Source organism: Tupaia chinensis, unplaced genomic scaffold, assembly GCF_000334495.1.
Source record: "Tupaia chinensis unplaced genomic scaffold, TupChi_1.0 Scaffold148065_1, whole genome shotgun sequence".
NCBI lineage: Eukaryota > Metazoa > Chordata > Mammalia > Scandentia > Tupaiidae > Tupaia > Tupaia belangeri.
Window position 1 is genome coordinate 484,386 of NW_006207915.1, and position 13,606 is coordinate 497,991.

Here is a 13,606-nt window from a genome sequence, read left to right on the forward strand (position 1 = left end):
CTCTAGAGGGGCAGGCGAGCCCCGGATGGAGGCCTCCCGCTGCTGCAGTGCCTGGTAGTCAGCCTGCAGTGCCTGCAGCTTGCCCTCCAGGAGCTGGTTGCGCCCCACCACGTTCTGCAGCTCCTTCTCCAGCTCCCTGTTGGCCTGCCGCAGCTCCTCCTCCTGGTCGCCCCCGGGAGCCTTAGTACTGTCCACCTGTCCCTCCTGCAGGGCCTGCTGCTCCTCCTCTGGCTTCTCATAAGACTGTGGCAGGGCGGAGTCCAAGGGGGCCGGGGCCTCACTCCTCTCGCCCACCGCAGGCAGCTCTGCACCCGGCTGCCCAGCAAGCTGCTCCAGTGCCCCCACCTTCTGGGCAAGGCGGTCTCTGTCCTGGATGAGCTGCTTCTTCTGCTCCTCCAGGTCACCCACATGCTGGCTCACCTGTGACAGCTTTGTCTCCAGGTGCTGCAGCTGCCAGGTCAGGGACCGGGCTTCCTGCTCCAGGAGCACCTTCTCCTCCCGCTGCCGCTGTTCCTTCTGCCTCACCTCTGCCAGCTCCTCCTCCAGTGAGCCCATGTGAGCCAGTGCCTCCTGCAGCTGTCGTCGGAGAAGGGCTGCCTCCTGTCCCTTTCCAGACAGCTCCTCGCGGAGTGGGGCCACCTCCTTCACCAGGCTCTCCAGGCTGGCCCGGGCCTCCTCCTTCAGCTGCAGCTCCCTGGCCAGCTGCTCCAGCTGGGCGCTCTGCTGCCTGTGGAGCTCCTGGACCTTGCTGCTCTCCCCTTCCAGGGCTCGGAGCTTCTCCCTCAGCTCCTGTATCTCCAGGGCCGAGTCACTGGGGATGGACCCTTGCTGCCCCTGTGTGTCCTGAGCCATGTCCGCCCTCTGCTCAGCCACGGCCAGCCCACCCGGGGCACTGGCTACGTGCTGGTCCTTCCTGCCAGCAGAGTCCTGTGCAGACTTGAGCTCCTGCGCCAGGGGCTGCAGCATGGCCTCCAGACGCCGCAGAGTCGAATGGCAGTCCTCCTGCTTCTCTGCTGCCCCCAGCTCCAGGGCCTGCAGACACACCTGCAGCTCCTTCAGGGTGCTCTGGGTGGCTTGGGTGACATCCCACTGCTTCTGGAGCTCGGCCACCGTGCGGGCGAGGCGCTCGCTGTCCTCCACCGCGGCGCGCCCCCGCTCCCTCTCCAGCTGCAGCTGCTGGCCCTGCAGGCTGACGGCCGCCCTCAGCTCCTGGTTCTCCCTGTCCAGCTGCTGCACGCGCTCCTGCAGCTGCTTCTCCCGCACCTCCAGCTGGTCCAGCTCCAGCCGCATCTCGTCGAAGCCCTCCAGCCCCTCATTGTTTAGGGGACTGTTCAGGTCGTAGCTGGAGGCCACGTCCTGAGTCTGTGGAGGGAAGCATCAACACCAGTGGCTTTGGGGTGCAGCTCTGTGGCTACTTGGAAAACCTTTAGAATACAGCGGGAGCGGAGGCACAAACACGGGAAAGACCTGACTTAAGGCCAGGCTAAAAGCTATTCGAACGCCTAAAACCCTCTGCTGACCATGTCTGCCACGAGGCCAAAGCCAGGGGCCCCGCACGTGAGCTCCCCAGTCTCCTTCGGCTCGAGCCTCGTGGAGCTGGTGCTCGGATCGAGGCAGTCATACCTAAGCTACTGCTCGCCACTGTCCCATCCCGACGCTTGGCACTAAGCCACAAACGGGCAGGAGATCCGCTGATTCCCTCTTCATGCTCCTTGTTCTCGTTTGTAAAATGTTTGTTACTGCCGATTGATATCCAGTAGACGACACGCAGCGGTGACACCCTCACACGTCTACAAGTGTGCCAGCTCCCTGCACACCGAGGTCCCGCCCTCAAGCACCGTGCACGCACGCCCTCGTTTACGAGCTGGGATGGCTTTTATTACCGCCTTCTCACGGATGAGAGAGCTGAAGCCTGAGCACCTTTACTGCCGTCGGTCACAGTCGGAAGGTGACAAGCACGGCATTTGACTTTGTCCCTTTTAACCACGGGGCCACACTCCTTTTAAGATACTGCGTCACTGGAAAAGTCAAGGCGTGCTTTTCTACGTTTTACTATGCAAAAGTGTGTCATGACTTTTCTGATGACCGGAGACTTTACAATCTTGTGAAAGAGTTTAATTTAAAAGTCCTACCCTGTTATATAAACCTAGACTCCAGATTGGAGAGCTGGCAACTGAGAACCCTGCCCCTAGCTGCCAGCGCCACGGCCACCCTGGGCAACACCGCGGGGGCTCCGGCCCAGGCGTACCTGCAGGTAGCTGCTCACCAGACTGCTCATGCTGGAGCTGCGGCTGGGCGGCTTCCAGAGGGAGGCGGAGGAGCCTGGGGCCAGTGTCCTCCTGTGGGCCCAGAATAGACGCGTTAGCCTTGAGTGCAGGAAACATGCTCGCGCGTGCACGGGGGCCTCCGTGGTCTCCAGGCAATCAGGCGGGGGGGGGGGGGGACCAGTGCCGTCCCAGACAGTAAAGCCCAGTGACTCCCACAACGTGATGCTCTGGGACAGACTCCACGGCGACGGGCTGACCGCCGTGGCTTCCCTCCACCAGCTAAGAGGATTCAGTGGACACATCTTGCCCAGTTTTTATATCAGCTGTCCTTGAGCTTTGGGTGTCTGCCACAATCTGTCCCCCAGCGAGGAACGAGTGGCGGTCACTGGGGTAACTGAGAGTCACGCCGTGCGCAGGGCGTGATGCTCTGGGACAGACTCCACGGCGACGGGCTGACCGCCGTGGCTTCCCTCCACCAGCTAAGAGGATTCAGTGGACACATCTTGCCCAGTTTTTATATCAGCTGTCCTTGAGCTTTGGGTGTCTGCCACAATCTGTCCCCCAGCGAGGAACGAGTGGCGGTCACTGGGGTAACTGAGAGTCACGCCGTGCGCAGGGCCCGGGCCGTGCTCCACGTCACACACGTACTGCGGCGGGGCAGCCTGCCTCCAGTGCACTGAACACGCAGCACTGGGCAGACAGACACTGGACACCTCCTCCCACAGGAAGCTCTGCTGTGCAGCGGCAGCCCGGAAACGCTCGGGCTTGCATGGTAACTCGCTGCTCACTAAACACATTTTCCTTCGCCCGAATCATCGCCTAAACCTGAAGTTAACGTGGGCTTAAACCTGCTGGTTTTCACAACCCAGCACCTGCCGCCGTCGGTGTTCACCCTGAACACACTCACGCAGTCGTGCAAGGAGGCTGGGGGCGCTCTTGGCGGACAGGCAAGAGTGGGACCGGCCGGACGGCATCACTGGGAAACAGACAAGCTGGGCCTGATTCCCCACAAAACTCTACAGCCGTAACACATGTCACGTCGGGGCTGGCACCCCTTTTTTATAAAGGGCCGACAGGAAATATTTTGGGGTGTGTGGGCTGCGTACTCTGTCGCGACGCCTCAGCTGCCACTGCAGAATGAAGGCGGCCATAGGCCTATGTCATCGGGCCAAACTGTTCCATGCGGCCCTGTGGGCTGGGGTTTGACAAACCTACTGTGCACCGACCGATGAAAATCTCAGAAACAATGTGGAATGAGAAAAAGACAAGCTATTTACAGACAGCTAGCTCATGAGCCAATGAAAAAATTTAAAAAACATACCAAAAAAACTACATACGCCGCACCCCTGGACCACGAGGGTCTGACTACACAGGGCCTCCTCCGTGTGGGTTCTTCCTCACCTACCACCAAACGGATCACTTTTTTTTTTTTTTGGTAAAAGGTTTTGCTTTGGGGCGCATGGGCTCACTGGGAGACGGGGGAGAGAGAGAGATGGTGAGAGGGAAAGTGAGAAATCACACCCCAGGGGGATTGGCCATGCCACAATCCCTTCTCCTCCGTTTTCTCAGGATCTTGGGCACGCACGCACACATGCCCAGCGCAAGTCTCAAGCCACAGGCTCTGGGATTCAAACTGCGGCCGGTCATATGGAAGTACACTATGCCATCTGCTGGTCCTAAATTGACCACTTTTTAAAAACATTTTTTCCCCAAAAAAATGAAGAAATAAGAAACAGACCCAGTGCCCTGAATTCTCAAGCTGCAGTCAGATTCCAGAACAGTCCTGTCTGTCAGGCCAACCTGACTCCCGGGGATCTAGTGGTGGCCTTGGGCAGAGGTCCCTCTGTGCTGGGCTCCTGCTCGCCTCCTGGGTCTGAGGGATAGACCCTACAAGGTTGCCAGGGCTCGGGTGGCACCTCTGAACTTGCTCTGTGGCCTTGGGGCGAAGGCGTCGCCCCAGCTGCAGGACCGTGCATGGGCTGTAGGACTGTGCATGGGCTGCTGTGTTCCCCGGGCTGGGGCAGCAGGCTACCCAGGTGGGCGGGCAGGGGCAGGGCAGTGGGTGCGGGGCCATACTCTCCCCATTCCCGAGGAGGCCGAATGTAGTTACGTCTCTGGGAAGTCGAAAGTTGCATGTGTTTTCAACGGCATGGGCGTGAGAGAGGGCTGAAGGGCGGCAGTGCCCAAACCACGCCGCTCCAGGGTTGGTTGTAGCTACACTGAGCGCCTACAGATACACGCAGTAACACGGAGCCGTCGGGGATGGCGCGCACAGCCAGCCGTGATGACCGCCGGGAGAGGAAGGAGGGTGGCAGTGGGTGGGGCTTTAATGGGTCTGCAGTGTTTCATTTCCTGATCTTCATAACTTCTGAGGCTATATAAGAGGGGGACCTTGATTTGGGGAAATATCCAATCAAGTCTGCATCTCACTCACGGGGCTGAGGAAATAAACCAACACCTACACGCAAAGACAAAGAATGGTAGCATAATTATGGCAAACTATTGATAATGGTGGACCAGCAGGTGGTGTAGTGGTCATGGCACGGGACTCCCACATGGCCAAGCACGGTTTGAATCCCGGACCTGGCAGCTTGAAGGTCATGCCAGGTACTTGTGTGTGCCCAAAATCCCAGGAGGAGAATGGGGGAGAAGGGGCTGTGGCATGGCCATCCCCCGGGGGTGACTTCCACTTTCCCTCTCTCCAGTGAGCACACACACCCTATGACAAAAACCTGAAAATGAAACAGAGCGAAACAAAAAGCTATTGATGGCGGGGAACCACGGCGGAGGACGGTGACAACTCTGCACAACCTTTGCAGCTATCTGTCATTCTGAAATGAGCTCAAAACAACTAGCTGTGAAAGGGTTATGGTGGGATTACAGCATGATGTTAGCTAGGAAAGCCTGCTGGTTGGTGGGCGGTTATCATATCATGTTCAGTGTTTTTCTCTACATACGGGGGATATCCTAATAAATAGGAAAAAAATAAAAACCTTAAAAACCGTATTAACAGGAAGCGAATGAAATTCAGAATGCTGGACTTGAGTGTGACTGGAGCATGACCCCCGGCCCCGCGGCCGGCCAGCTGTGTGACTGCAGCAGGTCCCTGGACTCCCTGAGCCTGTTCCCAGCACCTCCCTCCTGGAGGAGGTGAGGATGGCGTGAGGGCGTGTGGGCGCCAGGGAGGTGTAACATCCAGCTTGATGACCGCAAGAGACGAAAAAGAACAAATAGAAACGTAGCAACCTGCAGGCGGGGGGAATGGAGGTGGGAGGAGGAAAGTAAAACTTCTTTTAAGAGAGATTTTTGCTACAGGGCACGTGCGCTTGCCAGAGACACAGAGAGACAGAAAGCCAGAAATCACCCCCCAGGGGGGATGGTCACGCCGCAATCCCTTCTCCTCCACTCTCCTCTCGGGATCTCGGGCACGCACGCACACCCGCAGTGAGTTTTAAGCTGCTGGGTCCAAGACTCAAACCATAGTTGACCACGTGGGAGTCCAGCGACATAACCATTACACCATCTGCTGGTCCCAGAAAGCAAAACATCTAATAGACAGAAAAGTGGAAATGTTGGGAGCAGCAGGAGGTGGTGTGGTGGTTAAGGCGCTGGACACTCCCATGGGGCTAACCACAGTTCAAGTCCTGGACCTTGTGGCTTGTTTCTCACTTTATTTCTCTCTCTCTTTCTCTCTTTTTCTGTGTCTCTCTGGTCAAATTAAAATAAATAAATGAATAAATGAAATTAAATAATTCTTTAAAAAAAAGGAAATTTTGATGATAATGTGTTTAGTAATATCTTGGGACTAATATATAGTATTCATACTAGGAAAATTCATTTTGTGTGCTGTAAAGTATACAGTGATTAAATGCAATTTTAAAAAAATAAAATAAATAAATAGAACAATAAAACATTAAAAAAAAAAAAAAAAAAATAACCCTTACAGGGAGCGCAGCTTTCGCTCCCTCCCTCCTGCCGGGAAGGGCTCCGTGGTAAGAACACAAGTGGAAAAGCCCCCTTGCCCTGACCCCTGCCAACGAGTCCCTTGGAAATGTTACAAAACCTTGAGTTTTGCATGTGCACTGACTCATAGTCCCGGCCAGTTAGCCTGGCTCGGGCTGGGAGCCTCCGGATGTGGTTGTTAGCCACGGTCTGGCAAAGCTGTACAGCTCTCTGCCGTTTACTGAGCAGGCCGCGCTGCTCTGAGCAGACCGGGCTCACCCCTGCCGCAGGTATGAGGCCCTTCGCAGTACCTGGCGAACGTGGGCCAGGCGGCATCCAGGTCGTAGCCCCTCGATGCCAGGTCGAACTGGACCTCGGTCAGCTCGTAGAGGTGGCCGACGATGTCGGAGCTCAGCTTCGGCTTCAGAAAGGGGCTTCTTGCGTAGTACCAGTCACTGCGGGAAACACGAGAGTGCCCACCTCACGGGGAGCCCCGACCCGGCAGGCTGTGCCTCGACAGATTCCGACTCAGGTCACTAAAGCAAGCACAGACGTGCACGCTCGTGTGCAGACATACACACGCGAAAACTGACTGCAGCCTCCCTGCAGGGGCTCTCAAGAGAGCTGCTCTTCAAGGGACCGCTGCCACAGCCCGGGAGCTCCCTCTCACCATCTTCCCCTCTCAGGGAGGGTGTGAGACCTGAAACCTCACATCATTGGCCTTGCCGGGAGAGGGCAATGGTGAGGGAAGAGCACTTCCCCTCTGAAAGAGACCTTGCCTTCTGGTCCTTTCTGAACGGCTTTTCCCTCTGCCGGAGGCCAGTTTAAAAGCCAGAGCCGACTCTCTACTGAGAAACGGTGTCTGCACTTTGCGGGAGTGGTTGCTTCATTTCATAGGAAACAAGAACTTGAAAGGTAACAGCAATGAGTTTAGAGAGCTGCTGGCTGACATCCGCGGGCCGTGACGAGGTCGGCCTGCTCCTGAAGGCCTTCAAACGCCTAGATCGAAATGCCCTTCAAATCAAATGCACAGGCACGCCCCTCTCACCAGTTCGCAGGCCTGTCAGGGACACAAGCAACGCATTCTTAGGCAAATCTATCTTAAAGGCGACAGAAAAAATGTATTTTCTCCTATTTTTAGAAATTTGAGAATTGAATTATTTTACTAACTAGAATATTCTCTGGGGAAAAAAGAGGCAAGGCTGGCAAGGGGATACCCCAGAAATATTCGGCTGGTCCCTGACGTCGGCCCTTAGTCTGACGTCTGCACTACCCTTACACACTCGGCCCGGCCTCTCTCTTTCCTTCTTCCCTCCTGACTGAGTGCACAAGGAACGGCCACATGGGCCACCCAGGTCCTGCCAGGGCGCCCGGTCCTGGCCACTCACCCCACTGTTTACCCAGTGTACGAGGTGAGGTCCACACTCAGAGGGTCAAGAGCCCCCCGTGACGCAGCTGAGCCACCGCAGCCTGTCAGTCTGTAGCACTGGCTGCTAGGACACCCTGCCCAGCTAGGTACCCCACCCCATCCTGAAACTGCCTGGCATTGGGAGTGAGGGGCCCGGCTCTGAGCTCCAGTTTTACAGCACAGCATCACATCAGTGGGACCTGGAAAAAGGCGCTTAGCCCCTCTGGGCCTCGCTTACTCACCTGCAGAAACAGTGCTACCTGCCCCACATGGGGTGGGGAGAGAGACGGGTGTGGAAGGGCTCTGCAGGCACCTCGCGGTGACACCAGCAGACACTGCCACTGCCCCTGCAGCTGTCTTGCCTGGGATGGGGCCACGCCTCGCGTCGTTGTGTGCTTACCTGGTCACTCTGGTGTTCATGAGGCACTGCTGCAGGGTGTCTGCCAACCTCTGGTGCACCAAAGAGTAGCGAATAAATGCTCTCCCTTTCCCCAGGGATGTTCGGAGCTGAGAAACAGATGGCAGAGGTGAACAGCTGTCAGCCGACTCCAAACACCGCCCGGCCTCTCGGATGCGTGCACACCACGGACAAGGGCAGGACATGGCACTCCCTGCCACTCTACTCAGGCTTCACTCCTGCCCGTGGAAGGACGCGGAGCAGAGGGCAGTGTCACTCGAGGCTGAGGCCTGAGGGCTGACTTCTCAGCCTTCATCTGAGAGTAGTCTATGGATTCTAGGAAATGCACCAAGGAGGAAGACACACTAATGAGAAGTTCTCAGATGTTTGGGACATCTCTCCGCGCCCCCACCAGCTCCACCACGGTCTCTGGGTTCGAACTCTGTTATGCAACGGATTTAATTTGGAATACTTAGAGTAAACTTAGTGGTAAATGCAAGGCTTCTCACACCAGAGATGCGCCTGAGGAAGGGAGGGTCTCCACTTGGCTAACGTCTAGGCTTAGTTTTAAGGTGCAGGGGAGAGGCCCACCGTGTGGCTGAGGCCCATGCCGAAGGTGGAAGAGAGGGAAAGGGCAGTGTGAGGAGGATGCTGGGTGTGTACCCGCCTCTGTGCCTGTGAAATCCACGTATCTGCGAACACTTCCCTGGTTGGATTTGTTTCTTTTCAGAAATGCCCACTCACTGCCTTTAGAGGAGGCTCAGGCAGCATAAACACGGTGTCTCTGGGCAGCCTGGTCCCACAGAGGTGGCCTCGTGTAGGCCGGTCTTCAAACACCTCCCTATAGTGTCCATGATGACAAAACTAATTCAGATGGGGCTGAGACTGTTTGGAGGCTTAGATTTGCCACCCAAAGCATGGACTCTAAGGAAGTTTCTGGAAGCTTGTTGTGACAGAGACAGGGTAAAGGGAGCAGCCATGGGTTGGAACTCAGAATCCATACTCCTGCCATGTTAGCTCCGCAGCTCGAGGGCAGCATTCAAAGCCTCCCCGCCCACTGAGCGCACCTGCTCAGTCAGGCGCTGGCTCTGAGTGGGGACCGCCAGAACCAATGTCCTCCCCAGCCCTTCAGAGGTCAGAAAGGGTTCAAGGGTAGACCGGGGGTGGGGGCAACACCACGTACTAGGACCACACCAACCACTGCCCTGGATGGAGCCAGGAGGCATGTGGGAGTCCCCGAGCACCGCACTGTACCCGGCAGACGATGCAGGAGCACCTGGGGCACCGCCGAGGGTGCAGAGTCCCACGGCTTCCTACTTGTCACCGCTGACTCAGGAAGTGATACGTGAGATGAAGTGGCTTTGAAAAACAAAAAGGTGCGTGACCTCGCGACCTCATGACCACAGAAGCTGCAAGACCTTCTTCCATGTGAGCTCTGTGAGTTCGGGGTACAGCCAGGTCGGCTGGGGGACAGCAGCCTGGCCGCCTAGCTGGCTGGAAACCGCCATGGCATGTCTGCAGAGGGCAGGTCTCACAGATGCCCGGGAGGGGAACTCGGTGACAACTCATCCAAACGCCTTTTCCACTGATGAGTGAGGCGAAGGCAGAGTGCTCGGTGGCGATAGCCAGGGAAGCCACGTGGCTGAGAACAACCAAGAAAGGTGCTTCAAGTGAGGAGACGGGGCATGCAAAGCACTCCTGCAAGCAGCCCGGAGTTCAGGAAGACGCTCACCTCTGGAAGCCCCAACGGCAGGAGCTTCTCCAACACTTAGCATTCTGGCCACCTTAACAGCCTGAAGGACACAACACTGTCTTCATGGCAAGCATTTGAGGCTGTATTTGTAATCAGGCCCCTTAGCTGAATCGACTTATATGCGGCTATTTTGAAAGATCTTTGTGAACACCCCCTGCGAAAGGAACACTAACTCCTTGAAATGCGAATGGAAGCACCGTGTGGCCTTTCTGTTTTGGTTTTTGAGCTCATGCGTCTGCTTTCATGACCTCATTCCATCACGTGACCCTCTGACCACAGCCCACACAATGTAGGGTGCCACCCAACAGCAGCAAAGGACGGGGACTCTGTGGGGTGCCCAGAGCCCGTTCTGCCCCAACCCAGGCCGCTGTGAGTGAGCCGCCTGGTCCTAAGGAGCCCATGCTGAACTTCTGGAAACCAGAGCCTTCCCTGTTGGGCCCAGGTGGCTGCCTCCCACCCTAAAGGGCCGGAGGGGCCCCACAAATGCTTTTTACCCATTAACATTAACCCTCTCGCTTGAAGGCCCAGACAGCACCGAGAGTAAATGAACCAGAATCCGGCGGCTCCCCAGCCAAGGGGTGCTCGGGCCAGCGCTGCCCCAAAGAGCAGTGACCAATGACCAAACCCACGGGAAACTGCACCTACATCCGCTCCCAAAACAAAGTTTGCACAAGTAAGGAATGCTTTTTGCTTCTAGGAGGTCAGTTTCCAAGGCCTTGAACTGTCTAAAGGTCTGACCGCCTTATGAGAAGAGAAAACGAGCTGAAATGTAGGCGTATCTTAGCAAGCAGGTCATAACCCTGGAGCTGGGGATTAAACTAAATTTATTTCTGGACTTCAGCTGTCCAAAGTCGTAAAGTCCAAGACTTCAGTGGCTCTGATGTAGTGGCTGAGGAGTGGCAGAGGGGGTCTGTGGGAGCCACTCCCAGATCTACGCAGAGGCAGGTGACAATAAAAAGCTCTCTGGCTATGGAGCCAGCAGGTGGTGTGGTGGTTAAGGCACTGGACTCCCACATGACCGGCTGTGGTTCGAGTCCTGGACCCAGTGGTTTAAAAGCCATGCCAGGTCTGTGTGCGTACCCCACATCCTGACAGGAGCTCTCACTTTCCCGCTCTCTGTTTCTCTCTCTCCAATGCATTATGGCAAACACCTAAACACAAACAAACAAGCATTCCCCAGCTTTATGGTATATTGAGATTAAAGCACTGCTCTGCCCGTGGCGCCCTGAGCACCCCACCAGGTGAACCACACAAGACCCTCTCACAGCACACACACACACTAGGACCTGCCGAGCAAGCCCTGCAGGGCTAGGACTGGCCTCGTCTTCTCAGAGGACACAAACGGCGGGAGATGCCGGCCCTGGGCGACAGTGCACCCAACTGTCATGCTATAGGAACGTCCAGTAGGTGCGCTCGGGCGGGCACCGAGGGCTGGGCTGGGCTGACGAGAGTGAGGGAGAGATACAGCGGGCTGGGCTGGGGGGCGGCAGAGAGGGAGAGTGTGTGCATATGGACTGTGTGTGTGCACAGAGTATGTGTGTGCACGCACGTGTGTGCACGCTGCTCTGGAGTTTCACAGAAGGACAAAGCCGTGGCATTCAGCTCTCGAGGGGCTCAGAAGCAAACGTGGGAACTGACTTGGCAGACCAGCACCTGAAAAAATGGCCCCTGACTTCCCTCGTCACCCTGCTCTGCAAACCCTGGGCAGACTGCAGGGAGGGCAGCCTAACACACTGCGAGTTTTACCCAAGAGGGTGATTTTTTTTTTTTGAGAGGTTTTCGCTATAGAGCGCGTGCGCTCGCCAGAGAGAGACATAGAGACAGAAAGCAAGAAATCACCCGCCAGAGGGGATGGTCACGCCGCAATCCCTTCTCCTCCATTCTCCTCTCGGGATCTTGGGCATGCACGCACATGTGCCCGGCGTGAGTTCTAAGCCACCAGGTCCGGGACGTGAACCGCGGTCGACTACGTGGGAGTCCAGCGACACATAGCCATTACGCTAACTGCTGGTTCCCAGAAGGTGATTTTTTAAAACAGTGGCGGTGCGCCGCGCTGAGCGTGCCTTGCAATGCGAGGTCCGCCCTATTAGGTAACGTGTGGGTTGTGGTCTGAGGCTCGGCAGGGGAGGGCGTCCTCTGCTACTGAGCACTCGCTCGAGCGGCTTCCTTGAGTAGAGGCCGCACCAGCTCTGAGTAAACCTGCCCTGGGTTTCCTTATGATTTCGCCACCTGAATACCCACTCCTGCCTTCACGCGGTAGTCTCTGGCGAAGGTCTCTGCCAGGGATGCGCGAGGCAGGCGCGAGGTCGCTGTCTGCTCGGCTCACCTCTGAGATGGACTTGACGAACCGGATCCCGTCGTTGGCACCTTTCACCTTGGCCAGGCATGCGCAGAAGTAATCCCAGTAGTCCTTCTTGTTGCCCAGGAGGGTGGCCTTCTCCTTCTGATCGAACTGGCAGAGAAAGGGACACGGGGAGTTCCAGCCCACCGCGGCTTGTCCCCCATTGAAACACCAAGTAACGACGAAGCTTCTTAGGTGCAGGCACTGGGAAGACCTTCACTGGCATGATTTTTGCTGACTGGCAGTCAGGGTATGTTGGTGTTTTTGAGTCCACAATCTCCAGATGGGGAAGCCGAGCTATGAGAGGTTAAACACCTGGCTCGGGCTCGGGGTCACACAGCTGGTGGGACAGGGAATGACCGCTGCCCAGAGAGCTGCTCCCTTCAGGGGTCTCTGTGTACAGAGCTGGGGGAAGACCCCCAAAGTGCTATTGACATGTGAGGAAGAAACACGAGTGAGAAGCCGTGGGGGGTGACTACGTCCCACCTTAGGGACATGCAATGCCGTCTCGTCCCCCTACTCAACTCCAAGGTCTCTCAGCTGCTCTAACACACACGCGATCCAGTCGGTAGGGGTCGGCTCTGAATCACTGCAAATATCAAACCCGAAGGGCTTCACAGGAAAGAAGAGTTCACCGACCTTTTCAGAAGGGTAAACCAAGAACGGGCTGAAAAGGCACGAGAAACATGTCAGGCAGGGCCTGTCCCCTACGGGGTCCTCATTGGCCGTGTGTTTTTGTGGGATGTGGTATAAAGTAACGGTGTTCAAAATTGCAGAAGGGGGGCCAGCAGGTGGTGTAGTGGTTAAGGTGCTGGACTCCCACATAGTCGACTGCAGTTCGAGGCCTGGACACGGCTTGAAAATCATACCATGTGCATATGCATCCAAAATCCTTAGAGGAGAATGGAAGGGGAGGGACTACGTGCAGCGTGGCCATCCCCCTGCGGGGTGATTTCTCACTTTCCCTCTCACTGTCTCTCTCCGGAGAGTGCACGTGCACCCTGGCAAAAACCAAAAAAGAAAAAAAAAAAATGTGCGCCCTGGCAAAAACCTAAAAAGAAAAAAAAAAAAAATGAGGTGGTCTTTTGCAAGTCCACGGAAAATCCAGATTACTAACAAAGGGACAAGGGGAGTTCCAAGCCCACTGCTGTTTGGCCCCCATTTAAAGACGATTTCAAGATTTTTTTTGCAGCAGATTTTTCCACCAACGTTTTGAAGTCCCCTTAGGTGAGCATGTCTTTCTGTAACATTGTATAGTACTTTTTTTTTTGGCTACAGAAGCAAGATAGACATCTGTGGTTAGGAAATCTAGATAAAAATAAAACAAAAAAGGAAAGAAAAAATTTAGTGACTAATACTACCACCCTAAAATGACTGGTCTGTTTCCTCCTGTCTGTTTCTGCTGTGTGTTTTTCCACATCTGCGGAGTTCCCTACATCCATGCTCCTTGACCTAAGCTGGTGTGAGTTACACTGGCTGCCACGGAGATCCGGGGTTA

The 13,606-nt window shown here is 55.8% G+C and overlaps 1 protein-coding gene across 1 annotated transcript in view; it reads right to left on the reverse strand.

The window, feature by feature from the left end:
- FYCO1 (FYVE and coiled-coil domain autophagy adaptor 1) overlaps positions 1-13,606 on the reverse strand; it is a 71,442-nt gene that overhangs the window by 40,326 nt on the left and 17,510 nt on the right. The window contains exons 4-8 of the mRNA XM_006170127.3: positions 12,094-12,219; positions 8,018-8,124; positions 6,521-6,664; positions 2,249-2,339; positions 52-1,362 (exon numbers count right to left, since the gene is read on the reverse strand). Coding sequence (XP_006170189.1) covers positions 52-1,362; positions 2,249-2,339; positions 6,521-6,664; positions 8,018-8,124; positions 12,094-12,219 — 1,779 coding nt within the window. The remainder of the gene's footprint in view (positions 1-51; positions 1,363-2,248; positions 2,340-6,520; positions 6,665-8,017; positions 8,125-12,093; positions 12,220-13,606) is intronic.